A 12,774-nucleotide genomic window follows, 5' to 3' on the forward strand; every position below is an offset into this window, starting at 1 on the left:
GTTAATCTTCTTCTCTCTACTTTTCCAAAAAACGTCATCAGTAGACTTTCAATCTAAGAAGAAGACAACTCACCTTTATCACAAAAACAAGAGCAAAATAAGGAAGTTTGCCTTGCTGTCCATTGGCTAGTGGCCAGTGCAGTGGCTTGTGTGGAAATTCTCGTTTACTCCTCCCCACCCCGCGCTGAAGCAGGCGATCATCTCCTGCCTGGGGTAAGCATCTTGGCTCTCCCGAAGTTTAGACAGTTGCCTGGGGATACACAATCAACTGATGGCTGAACCAGCTTCTAACTTCATGTGACTTTAGAGCCATTATCTAAAGGACAGATCTACCCATGAGCCCCAGAACAGGATTTCAGCTTGCATCATTTGATCCAAGGAGACATGAGTCTACCCAAAACATGATTTCTTCTTTAGAAGAAAAATCAGGCAGAAGAAAGGAGAATCTACTTATCCACAGTGAAGGTGCCTAGAGAAAACACTTTGGATTATGTCAGACTGTAACCTGCTGGAGAAGGTTCTCTGATGTGCTTTCATCACAGGGAATTCTTCAGTAGCCCGTTCCTAGCCAACTTCACCCTTTAGCCACATCCATTATTCATCTCTCAAGACTTAGCATTGCCCCTGGTCTACAGAAGCACTCAAGTCTGCTAACTGATTGGATGACAGAGATCCCCGCATGAAGGAAGAGGATCGTGTTCTCTGGGTAAGCATGGTTCCCATGACATTCATATGTTTTCACCATGGAAAGTTTCCAGACAAGTGTGCTTGGCTAGCTAATAAATAAATTCTATTGGTCTTTTAATTTTTCTGGACAAGAGAATTATCTTTTCAGCCTTCTTGAATAGGGTACCTGTTTACTTCCTCCTTGTGCCCATGTAAGTTCTATAGGTGCTGGATTCTGACATCTAGTTTGAAAGGGTGACATCAGGTTTGCAGCTCATGGCAGAATCCACCATGAAGCTGCTACAGGAGTGGGCACTTTGTTTGGTTTCTGTGTTCCAAAGCTTTTTTTCTTTTTTTCTAAAATAAACTTCCCCACCCTCTCTGAGAGCAAAACTGTTCATTCTGCTAACTGGGTCACTTGCCAGAGAGCCAAGATTCTGTCGGGTTCCCCCCCCCTCCCCGGCCTTGTGTAGGGCCAAACCCCAGCTAGTTGGGCTCTAAAGACTCTCTATTAATGGTAGTTTCTACAATTTCCCCATCCAGTTATCTTACAGTCAACCTAGCTCTTCCTCCTCCTCGGGCAAACTGCCAGAGCGTCCACGGAAAGTTTGAAGGCGTCCCTAGCCTAAGCAGGCACCTGGAGCCCTAGGCAAGAGGAAGGCCAGGTTCACAGCTGCCATCTCCTGCTGAAGCCAGGGCTGAGGGAGAAAGGCTTTAAATGAACACCACAGATTCAGCATGCTTGAGGACCCAGCAAGTACTCTGGAACAATGGGTTGCATGCTAACTCCAGAGACAACCGTGGTAGAATTGAATACGGCTGACTTGTATAAGTTTGTATAAGGCCAGTTAACTGATGTGATGTTCTGGTCCAGAGGAAGAAATTAAAGAAACATTAGTTGAGAGGCAGGAGGGAACCTGTGCTCTTTTGGAAAATTGGGGACCGGGAGCAATCAGACAAATTCATCACAATTATTTATTTAGCAGACGCATGATTATGATAAGCATGTATAGAAATATAAACAAATACATGGATTTAACAGAAACCAAAGCATAAAATATAAAGAGAGAAGTAGAAAGTTTCTTATACATGATCTTGTAAACATTCATAAACCAGCAAGCACTTTGGTCAAGAAATAGGTCCTTTTTCAGCACCAGGGGCTCCCTTTGTAGCCTCAAGTTTTGCTTATTTTAAAAAATTTTTAAGTTAAGAATTTGGTTCCAGTTTCTTTTGCATAACATGCATTTGTGAGACTCACTCATACCAGTAGCTAGCCATGCTCAGTGATGTATACTATTTCACTTTGTGAATATGCCACTGTTTGACTGTGCATTTCTCTGGTAATGGTTAGTCACACAATTGCCAATTTAGGGCTGCAGCAAATTTTGCTACTGTGAACTTTGTAGTGTGTGTCTCTTAGTGTCTGCAGATACGCACTTCTGTTGGGTTCACAGGTAGGAATGCAATTGATGAATCATAAGTAACATCAATGCCCAACCTAAGAGACATTACTAAGCAGTTCTCCAAAGCACTTATCCTGATTCAGATCCCACCAGCAGTTCCGATTTGTTCGTCTTTGCGGTGTTTGTTTCTTTGTTTTGTTTTGTTTTTAAGTTATTTTTGGGTCCAGGCTCTGCAAAGAACCTTTTAACATAACGTAAATTGTTTCTGTTACCTTGCCTCTAGGAATCTCAATTTTTTGCTTCTTTGTGATGAGGTGGGGATTAAAAACATTGACTTCATGGGTGCTACAAGAACTGACGGGCATGGATGTTTAATTAGTACTGCACCTGACAAAGTACAAGAGTCCTAAGTAATTATCTACTCATTGTTATCCTGAAATCTCACCCAGAGAGCTGAATCTGTATATAGGTAGCACTGGACACTGATGGAAGAAGAGATGGGTTCATTCTGGGAGGAGCTCTGCTCAGCATTTCTGGAGTTCCCAGTTTCTCTCTGTTTGAGTCAGATCACAAACTCCCAGCAAAGCAGAAGACAGGTATGTGCACACAGGGGGTTAAAGGCACACACAGTTCAGGTCATTGGACAGTACGCTCATCAAGTTCTGTCCACTGCAGCCTTGTGAACCACAGAAGTTTGAGGAACTCTGAAATCCCTTCCTCTTATTCTTTGCTCCCTTAAGTTGCTTAACCTAACCTCTGCTCTTAGCTCTTAACACTAATACTTTTGGGCAGACTCCACCGAGGAGTTTAACCAGCTGCCAAGTTAAATAACGGGGAGGATCCTAAACCATCTTCCCAGGGTACAAATCCACATCTTCCGACTGCACTCGGCCTGCCACTCACCAAAACGCCTTTTTATTTCGTGTATGGGTACACATATGTGTGTTTAATGCATTTAAAACATATCATAGTTGTTGTTCATAAATTATTATTTCCTCTGGATTGCACAAGCCAAATCAGGTCTCAAGAAAACTCAGGTATAAAAGAGAACATTCCTTTACTGCGCCTGGAAAAATGACACGTCCGCTTGCAAAACGCTGTGCCAACTATTGGATTAGATTCCTAATCAAATGGCATTTCTAGAATGTCGATAGAGTATACACACGCATGCATATACACGATATGCATGCATATGCATATATACGATATGCATATATATGTTTGTGATTATATATGCATCCAGGGCAGAAAGGAGAGTGCACCAAACCTGAAAGTAGCAGTGCCTGCAGATCTGCACTTAGGGGAGATTCCCTCTGGGCCTGGGAGTGCCTACACTGCCCAGATTTCTGAAGACAAGAGAATGTCTTTGGCTGTGATCACCAAGGTGTTGGAAGGATCCTGGAAATCCACATAGGTTTGTATCACTGCCCCACCCCCACTCTCTGCCTTGGGCTGAAGCCTGGAGAGCCCCGGCTAACACACAAGGCTCCTGGTCCGAGGTGAAAACTGTCAGTGGGTATATTGAAATTGGCTTTACACGCCAGCCCCTGGATGCTATAAGCGCTGCTAAAGAGCTGCTGGGTACAGAGGGCTGGGTGTGGGGGCACTCTAACTCGGCACTGTAGCACCCACGGGGTGTCAGCCTGTAGAGACCGCAGCAGCCTACTTATCCTTGGTGGCCCAGGCCTGGGACTGCGGGACACCTGGAACCCGGGATCGCTCTGGGCACTCATGCCCTGCCTTGCTGGGCCAGGGTATGTAGAGCTCTTTGTCTCTCAAGACTGAGAACAAGCGCTCACGAAGGCAGAGGCCACTGCGCCTTGAACAAGCCTGCCACCGGCAAGCCTGTTCAAATGTTTTCAATAAGATGCTCCCTGGAGTCAAAGTGAGGATAGCAGAACAATTTCCTCCAAAAGTTAATGTATTTTAAGCAGCGGTTAAAACTGTTCACTACGTAAATCATATTTTCGATAGAGGGAAGAAAAGAAAGGGAGAGGAGTGGGGAACTAGGGAGAGAAACACTGAAAGTTTACGATTTGGAGTTCGCTGTCTCAACCACCCCCAAACAAATCAGGGAGGGGAGAGCAGTGAGGGCATCAAATCTGCTCCAAGCATTTCCCCAAACTCAGTAGGGCTCCCCATAGTGTGTTGTCCTAGCTTGAGATAACTTACGAAGACCCATTATGTTTTAGAGTCATTGGAGAAAATAATATTAATAATTTGAAAACAAGTGTCCCTTGTTGTCCAGAACCAAGAGACACCAGCCACCTAGACTAGAATTGCAGCACCTTTTCAGAGTCGAAATACTTTCTTCCCAGGCGCCAGAAGCGTTGTGAATGTGTGAGCTTCTACACAAGAAAGGGATTTTCCTCTGAGGTTGTCTGCATTCCGGGAAGGCATCTGCTAAGTAATTTGTCCTAAAGTGTGGGCGATTTTTGGCATTGATTTCTTTTTTCTTAAGCAGACAGTCATTATTAGAGTGGTTGGAGTTAGGGACCATAAAATGGCAGAGGGAAGGGGCGGAGGGGACAGGCGAAACCCTTGTATAGCCAGTCATCTTTAATATGCTTCCTACCAGAGAAGCTCCAGGAAAATCAATAGGCAGTCACCAGCTGTGCTTAAGCCTGGGATTTCAATTAAAACACTGCGTTTGGTCTTTGGAGTTGGGCACACATCCCTAGCCAGTGCTGTGCACATAGCAACATTTGGTCCGGGCATGGCCTGGGGTTACAGAGTTGGAGCCTGAGAAGTGCTTGACCCGGTTGTGAAAAATAGGACGTATTGGGTTCTGGGGACGCTCCAGGCCTCATTGTGGGATTCCCTTCGTAGTGCCCAAGCCAAGACCAGATGAAAAAGAAGCAAAAGTCTTGTTTTTGCACCAGCCAGGAGCTGAGACCTTCCACTGGGCAAACCCATGTTGATCCAAGTACTGAATGCTATGGATTGGTCCACTGACCACAGACCTGCTAGGTCCTCATGATTGCGCTCCCTCCCCAACCATGAATCCAGTCCCTGGGGCCAAGAAAGTGAAGCTGACAGGTAGGCCTTTCAGAGATCCAGACTACAGACCCCCTTCTGGTCAGGTCTCTGAAGCCTGTCTCTTGCTCTCTTGGTACAAACAGTGGAGCTTGTGGCCTGTCTGGATTTGAAAAGCATGCAAACCTAGAAAGTCACCCGGCCCCGAGAAACTGCCCTTTCAAAGGAAAGGGGTTTTTGTTGTTGTTTTTGTTTTTTGTTTGTTTTGTTTTGAAAGTAGGAAGTTTCCCAAAACAGGTTTTCTGGCATGGAGCAACATGCTTGACCAACATGCTTAGAGCCAGTGACTTCCTTTAGACCGCATGGGCAGTTATTTGGGAACCTCCCCTGCAATGTAAACCTGCAGGTTAAAAAAGGTCATCCCTAAGCTCATAAAACCCTCTCCACCAACTCTCTAAAATTCTGCCCGTTTAATTTCTATATTCGTCTGAAAGGAAATCACAGTCCTTTAAAAACTGGTGTGTCCTGGGAGCATGCCTTTGGAGGGTTTGGGGAAGCAAGGAGTGGGAATCTCTGCACCTCTTCATCATGCACATTTTCCCAGTTGTCTATTATTCTGCCTGAAATCATCTCGTGTACAGAAAATATTTGTTTGCACTATTAGTTGGTACTGGAGTTAATTACTCAATGTGTTAACGTGAAGTAATATGTATAAAAGTAGGATCAATGTTTATTGTGTGGGTGAGCTGTTGAGCAGTGCTTGAATAAACTGCAATTAGGGTTAGATACAGATTAATTAACATGTGAGTGGCAAGGTGTAAAATAGTTTCCAAACCTCCACTTCAATATAATCTGCAGGCAAGGGAAGAAGTTTGTGGAAGCTAATTAAATACTTTCATGAAAGCCAGGGTATTCACCCAACATTTGGAAAGAAAGGCACATTAAGGGCAACTTGCTTTTACCCAAATGTTTTCCTTCTGTGGAGGTAGCACTGCTTTGTGACGCCGGGGAGAGAGAGAGAGAAATGGCTTGTGCGGCCACAAAAAGCAGAAAAGATGGCAGGGCAGGTTCTCGGGAAGCCCTTGGAAGCCTTTCAGCCTGATGGAGTGTTCACACCAGCCCATCTTTCAGCTGCTGCAGAGACCAACGCTTACCCAGTTTGGGGAGAGGGTCGGGGTGCAAGGCTGGTGGCCAGTTGGATTCCCAGGAAACTCTCGGGGTAGAAATTCAGGTTTGAGAGGCTGCAGGTACAGCACCAAGCGAGCTTCGGGGCTGGGGTGAGTGGTTCTCTTCAGGTCTGGCGGGGAAAGAAGGGCCATCTTTAACCTTGCCGTTTACATAAAGACGGGTGACCTTGAGTGTGGGGTGAAGTCTCTGGGAAATGTCTTAAATTAAATGGGTTCTATGAAAATATTCTGCAGTTGGGCAAGACTCTCTAGCTTGGATATCTGGAAGTTTCAGATTTCTCTTTCTCTTTCTCTCTCTCTCTCTCTCTCTCTCTCTCTCTCTCTCTCTCTCTCTGTGTGTGTGTGTGTGTGTGTGTGTGTGTGTGTGTGTGTGTGTGTGTTTGGGGTGGGTGACATTAAGAGAACAGACTCAATTGCTAAACTTAGGGGCAGTTTCAGAGTTGGATGGGTTGAAATTATTAGTCGACCATAGCCCACTCCCTTGGTCACATCTCTTAGAGACCTGAATTTGTCCCCCTCCCCTTGTTTCCTTACTACACTTTCCTCTTTTTTTCCTTTCTCTACCGGCCACATCCGCACCTAGTCTAAAATGGCCAGCAGAGCAGCCGCAACTGGATAGGTGGGTGGGTGGAAAGAAAGGGAAGTTCGCAAGGGGAAGGTCTGTTGTTTGTCTACAGTCTAATCGTTTGCCTCCTAGGGCAGTTTTCCTGGGGCGGGTGGTAGTGCTGAGGGGCCTGGGATCATCTGGGTCCTCTCGGGCCAAGTCTGACCGAACAGAGGAGAGTGTTTGCCTTCACGGGCACTTGCCTTGGTTCTGCTCATGGTGTATCTCTGGAGATGGTATTGACTATCAAACCCTCAACCCTGTTTGCTCATATTATACCCACCGTAATCCTCTTAAACTGCCGTGGCGGCTACAAAGCTCTTGGTCTTGCAAAAGCCGGCTGGCAAGATATAATTGTCCCACGAACAAAAACAGCCAAAAGTTTTCAAAAACCCTATGCACTCCCCCCCACCCTTTCCTTCACTAAACCTAATTCTCTCCTTCTCTAGCTACCCCCCCCCCACGCCATAAGAACCCTCAGCCTGGACCACTTTTGTTGTCGCCAAGAGCACCCGGCCTGTTGAAAGTGCTGAAGCGTCTCTGAGCAGTTTGTTGTGATACGCAGGTGGAATGGTCTGCAAACATGAATTCATCCCCTCCAAACCCAGCGCGGAGCGCTCCGCTTTTGTGCGCCAGGCACAAAACGCTGAATTCCTACGAACTTACTTGGGGCCTGTCTAGAAAAGGGCCTTTTCTTCCCTCTGCTTGTACCTCTGGCCACACTAAGTCTTTGCCCGCCCCGCTTCAGGCCCCCTCCCTCTCTCCTCTGATAATCCTTCTCTTTATTTTAGAAAAACACAAAACCCGGTTCCACGCGGTGCTTTAGTGGCTAAAAGTGAAAGAGCTGCCTTGGCAGAATTCAGCTCTATGAATCACTTCGGAAAATTGGTTCGACTGAATGGCCTTAGGAGGAAAAACGTTTTAATAGGATCCAGGGGAGGTTCTGCTGTTTCAATCTGCTCCTTAAACAGGTGGAGATTGGACCTTCTCAATTATACAAACAGTAAGTACCAACAGCGGGAGAGCTGCCCTCCGAATCCTCCCCGCACGCAGCCCTAAACCAGGCTCAGAACCCGACTTTGCCTTGCAAACCCGATCACAAATCAGCAATTCGGATCGATTAGCTTCTCAAACAGCCCTAGGGGTCTCGAGGCAAGACTCCCCCAGCCCTAGGCAAGCGACGGGCCAGAGGGCTTCAGGCGCACCCACCCTTCCCCAGGTCCCCGGGATCCCGGCGCGCAGCCTTGCCCTTCCGAACTCTTCGAGGTCGTCCTTAGGCTGCAGGGAGCTCCCTCTCGACCTCCGACGCCAGCCAAGGCAAGCTCGTTGCTTTTGCATAAATTAATATTTCCCCATTAACAAGTTCCCCCCTCTAAACGCGACGCCCGCGTCCATGCGCCACATCCTAATGAGGTAATTATCATTTGCGCGTGTTCGGGGCTGGCGCCGGCTCCGTAGGTAAATGGCAGTTTATTAGCACGGTGCCCAGATCGGCTGCGCAGGGCTAAGGGATACTTCGGTGATTAGACGGACACTCAGGGGCCCTTTGAGGTAGTGCGTCCGGGACACCCCGCCTTCCCCGCGTACCCTAAACCTGTAGGCCCCCCCAAAGTTGTGAATCACGCAAGGAACTCTGCCTAGGTTTGGGTTTGGGCTCCCCCCACCTCCTTCCACCGGCAAAACCATCACGATTCTTCCCCCTCCCCCCTCCCTCTCTTCCCTCCTTCCCGATTCGCAAACCGCTCGCACTTTCCCGAAGGGAGCGCGGGCGCCAGTTGCCTCCTTTAAAGTTTGAGGGGCGGTGGCGGCGGCCGGCAGGCGCGGGGGAACGCAGGGTCCTCAACGGGAGTCGCGCCGCCGCCCATGTCATTCCACTTCAAGTGACTTCATGTGATGTCAGCTGAATGTAAAAGACAGTGATCTCACGCGGAGGGGAAGATGTTTGCCATCAAAATGTGACAGAAGAGACACGCTGCATGGCTCGGAACGCATCTCCTTGGAGGTGGGGGAAAGAGGTAAAAGCGAGGTGGCTCTCCCGGTCCTCTTTAACTTTGCCCTTTCAGTGCCCAGTTCCCAGCACGCGTGGCAGAGGCCTGGGTCCAGGGAAGGGTTGGGGAGTGTTATTTTGAGACTCCTTTCTTCTACCCCCTCTTCTTTCCTTTGTACAGCCTCCCCCTTCTTCCCTCTTTCATAGTCCCAGGGCAAGGACTGGTGGGCTCCTTTGCGCGCCGGGTTAATGGGCGGTAATTTGGTACCCTTGGGTGCACTTTGTTCTGCCTCTGTTCATTTGAATGCAAATGGGTGACCCGGGCCGACTAGGTGCTTATTAAATTGCGGTTTCCCCCCCCTGCCTTTTCCGGAATGCAGACTTAGAGGAGAGAGGCTGTGCCCTGGCCCAGCCTGGCTCAGCCTCGCACGCCATGGCCAGCTCAGCTTCCCTGGAGACCATGGTGCCCCCGGCCTGCCCGCGCGCTGGAGCGTCACCAGCCACTTCTAAAACACTAGCCTTCTCCATCGAGCGCATCATGGCTAAGACGTCCGAGCCCCGAGCGCCTTTTGAGCCCCGGCCTGCTGCACTAGAGGCAGACAGTAGCCAGAGCAAGAAACTGCTCAACCTCTGCTCGCCGCTGCCGTGTATGATACCCCTCCAGCCTCTAGGCTATGAGGTGCCGTCCAAGACGCTGCTCAGTTACTCGGAGTTCTGGAAAAGCAGCCTCCGGGCGGGCGGCGGTGGAGGAGGAGGCAGCAGCGGGGGGGCCCCAGTGTGCGGCGCCAGCGGCTTGTGCAAAACCAACTGTGGCGTGTGCTGCAAGGCCGAACTGGGCCTTGCGCCGTCTGCGCTGCCGGCCGGCAGGGTCATCAAGCCGCAGGTCATCAACCAGGCTGTGGGGTTACCGGCCAGTGGCTCGCTCTACTACTTCAACTACCTGGACTCCACTGCTTACCCACCCTCAGAGCTCCTCAGCAGCCACCTTTTCCCATCCGGTCTCCTCAACGCACAGACCCCCACTTCCCTGGCTGCTCATCCCAAGCTTTTTCTGCTGGAGAACGCCAAACTGGCCAGCCTGACTGCGGACAAGTTCCCCCATCCAGCTCCCTATCCCCTTAAGGAACGCTTGCCTGCGCCGCTGGAGCAGGTGCTGAAGGAGAACTCGGCCTTGACCGCTGATCGAGGAGGAGTCAAGAGCCACAGCAAACTACCGGGGGGCTCGGCTGACAGCAAACCCAAAAACTTCACCTGTGAAGTATGCGGCAAGGTGAGGCCTAAGGTTCTTGCGGGAGGGAGCTAGCAGCCACCTGCTTTCCGGGGCGGCCTTGTACATCCCTTTCTCAAGCTCAGGAGTTCCCCAATAGCTGCGTACTCCATTGGATACCTAGTTGAGCCTCAGTTTCCTATCCTGAAAAATGGGGTTGTTGTCGGTCATCACACAGTTGACAAAAGGACTCGCGCTTCGGATGGGGAGGTTGGTTGGGGGAGGTTAATTGTGGCCTCCAGAGCTAATCCTAGGCCCTTGGTAGACTCAACACAAGTTCCGCTTTCGTCCTTCCGTAGGTGTTTAATGCTCACTATAACCTCACCCGCCACATGCCTGTCCACACCGGAGCCAGACCGTTTGTGTGTAAAGTCTGTGGCAAAGGCTTCCGCCAGGCCAGCACTCTCTGCAGGCACAAAATTATCCACACCCAGGTACGTGGCCCCAAGGTCAGGCCCGGCTCGTAGTGCACCCTCCGCCCTAGTTTGAGCTCTGGATGTTGGATTCTCCTTACCCTTGGTGGGGGGGCTGCTGTGTCCCTTCGAGGTATTGCCAACGTCTCGGCCTTACTGTAAGCACGCCCCTCTCCGCAGGAAAAACCACATAAGTGTAACCAATGCGGCAAAGCCTTCAATCGCAGCTCCACGCTCAACACGCACATCCGCATCCACGCGGGCTACAAACCCTTCGTCTGCGAATTTTGCGGCAAAGGCTTTCACCAAAAAGGTAAGGTACTTAGCTAGACACTCCTTCTTCTCATCTCGAGGGCTGAGAGGGTCGTAGGGGCGGGGATGGGGAGGGGGGCCGAGAGAGAAGTGGGTGGGTAGAGGCAGCACAAAAGCCCCAGGCTGGGACGCCGCAATTCTTTGGAATCGGGTTGTGCCGGATATAGGTAGACGCTCTCTGGGCTGGGTTAGGAGACTTCAATGGATTAAGACTTAACTCATGGGGGAAGGGGGCTGAATTTTGAAGCTGGAAATTAAGGAACGAGGCAAAAGGAAACAAGTAGAAAATGCAGAGAGTATTGCTTTTCAGTATGAGGTTCCCTTTGTAAGCAGAACTTTCCTTTCAAAAAAAAAAAAACTAAACAGCATCTTCCTCCTGCGAACAACTTAAAAAAGGGTGGGTCAAGTCACCAGTGCTCCCAGAACCGGGAATCTACCCAATTCCCAAGATACTTTTAGGACTTCGGATAGTAAGTGGGATTTAGGGGTGGAGGGGACTAGGAACTTCGTTACAGATTCTAGGTTAGTGCGGATTTCTTGGAGCGAGGTATCAGCTGGAAGAACCCGCTGCTGCCTCTTTAGGCTGCACAAAAGTTTCCCAGGCTGCAGAGCTCGGCAGGAGGGACGCCTCGTGGGCTTCTGTGTTGAGCAGGGTAGGGGCTGGGGCGGCTGGGTGAGAGCCCACCATCCTTTCAGGGGCGCCTCGGCCTTGATGCAGACAAAGTTTGACAACTTCTTAGTTTGGAGAGGTCGCGCCCGCCTAGTCAAGCAGCGCCTTCAGAGCCACTGCAGGGAGCAAGGGGTGGGAGCTGTACCCAGGCGGGAACGACTCCTTCCACGACAAACCCCTCCTTTTTTGTTTTGGTTTTCGCTCTCCTGTAGGGAACTACAAGAACCACAAGCTCACCCACAGCGGCGAGAAGCAGTACAAATGCACCATCTGCAACAAGGCCTTCCACCAGGTCTACAACCTGACCTTCCACATGCACACCCACAACGACAAGAAGCCTTTCACATGCGCCACTTGCGGCAAAGGCTTTTGCAGAAACTTTGACTTAAAGAAACACGTGCGCAAACTCCATGACAGCGTGGGTCCCGCCACTGGCCCCTCTGCAAAGGACCTGACCAGGACAGTTCAGAGCTGAGAGCTACTGCCTTGCCCTTCCTTCCTGCCCTGTACCAACCCAAGCAAATCACACGTATAAACTTATTTCTAAAATTAAAAGGAAAAAAAAACTATAGCAGAGAGGCTAAAATCTATTTATCGAAACCAGCATATTTGGGGGAAAAGTTAAACGTGTCCTCGATGATCAGCAACAAACGCGTGGTTCCCACCTTTGTACATTCAGGAAACGTATTTAAATCCAGTGCGCTGAAACCTATTTAATTCCAGGCCTTGGCTTCTCCTCAGGCAGCCGGGTTTTAATCCCGGCCTGTCACCGCGAGCGCCTAGAAGAGCGTGATGCCCTCGGCCATCTTCACACAACCTTGTAATCTTTCCTGTACAAGCGAACACGGATTATTACACATATATGACTCAATAAACAAAACAATTAGTTCGCGTTTTCTTTTCCCCACCCTCTCGCCACGAAGTCAGCTCAACAAATCAAAAGAAGGAGGTGGAAGTAGCCATTTATAGCTTTTCCTTTCCCAAATGTGACTTCCTTGAGACACCGGGGCCAAGTTGAGGCTAAACCCGTACTCCTGGTATGCTGTTATATTAAAGCACCCAAGAGCATGGGCCGAAAAACTTCTATTCGGCTCCATCGAGAGCCCAAGGTTTCATTTGGTACCCGAGCAGATACTTGGTATTCTTATTTGGGTGAGAAAAAGAATATTTAAGGGTTAAATGTGTCTGGATGCCGGGGAATGGTAGTTGGGTATCCCGGAACTCAGTAGCATGCAAAGCAGGAAAAAGGCCAGGGCTTGAGGAGCGCAACCACTATCCAAGCCTCCTCT

The 12,774-nt window shown here is 49.5% G+C and overlaps 1 protein-coding gene across 2 annotated transcripts; it reads left to right on the forward strand.

The window, feature by feature from the left end:
* The first annotated feature begins 6,072 nt into the window (after positions 1–6,072).
* On the forward strand, positions 6,073–12,348 carry Fezf2 (FEZ family zinc finger 2). 2 transcript variants are annotated; one of them, XM_057770213.1, is made up of 8 exons: positions 6,073–6,322; positions 7,286–7,839; positions 8,056–8,249; positions 8,737–8,851; positions 9,204–10,093; positions 10,390–10,524; positions 10,684–10,816; positions 11,698–12,348. In XM_057770213.1, exons 5-8 carry the CDS (start codon positions 9,257–9,259, stop codon positions 11,958–11,960), a joined length of 1,368 nt encoding a protein of 455 aa, XP_057626196.1. In that variant the 5' UTR covers positions 6,073–6,322; positions 7,286–7,839; positions 8,056–8,249; positions 8,737–8,851; positions 9,204–9,256; the 3' UTR covers positions 11,961–12,348. The 2 variants fall into 2 exon arrangements, with proteins under 2 accessions (XP_057626196.1, XP_057626195.1); XM_057770212.1 differs by having other exon boundaries at positions 7,286–7,401; positions 7,628–7,839; positions 8,056–8,851.
* The last annotated feature ends 426 nt before the right edge of the window (positions 12,349–12,774 follow it).

This window comes from Chionomys nivalis, chromosome 5 (genome assembly GCF_950005125.1).
Source record: "Chionomys nivalis chromosome 5, mChiNiv1.1, whole genome shotgun sequence".
NCBI classification, from domain to species: domain Eukaryota; kingdom Metazoa; phylum Chordata; class Mammalia; order Rodentia; family Cricetidae; genus Chionomys; species Chionomys nivalis.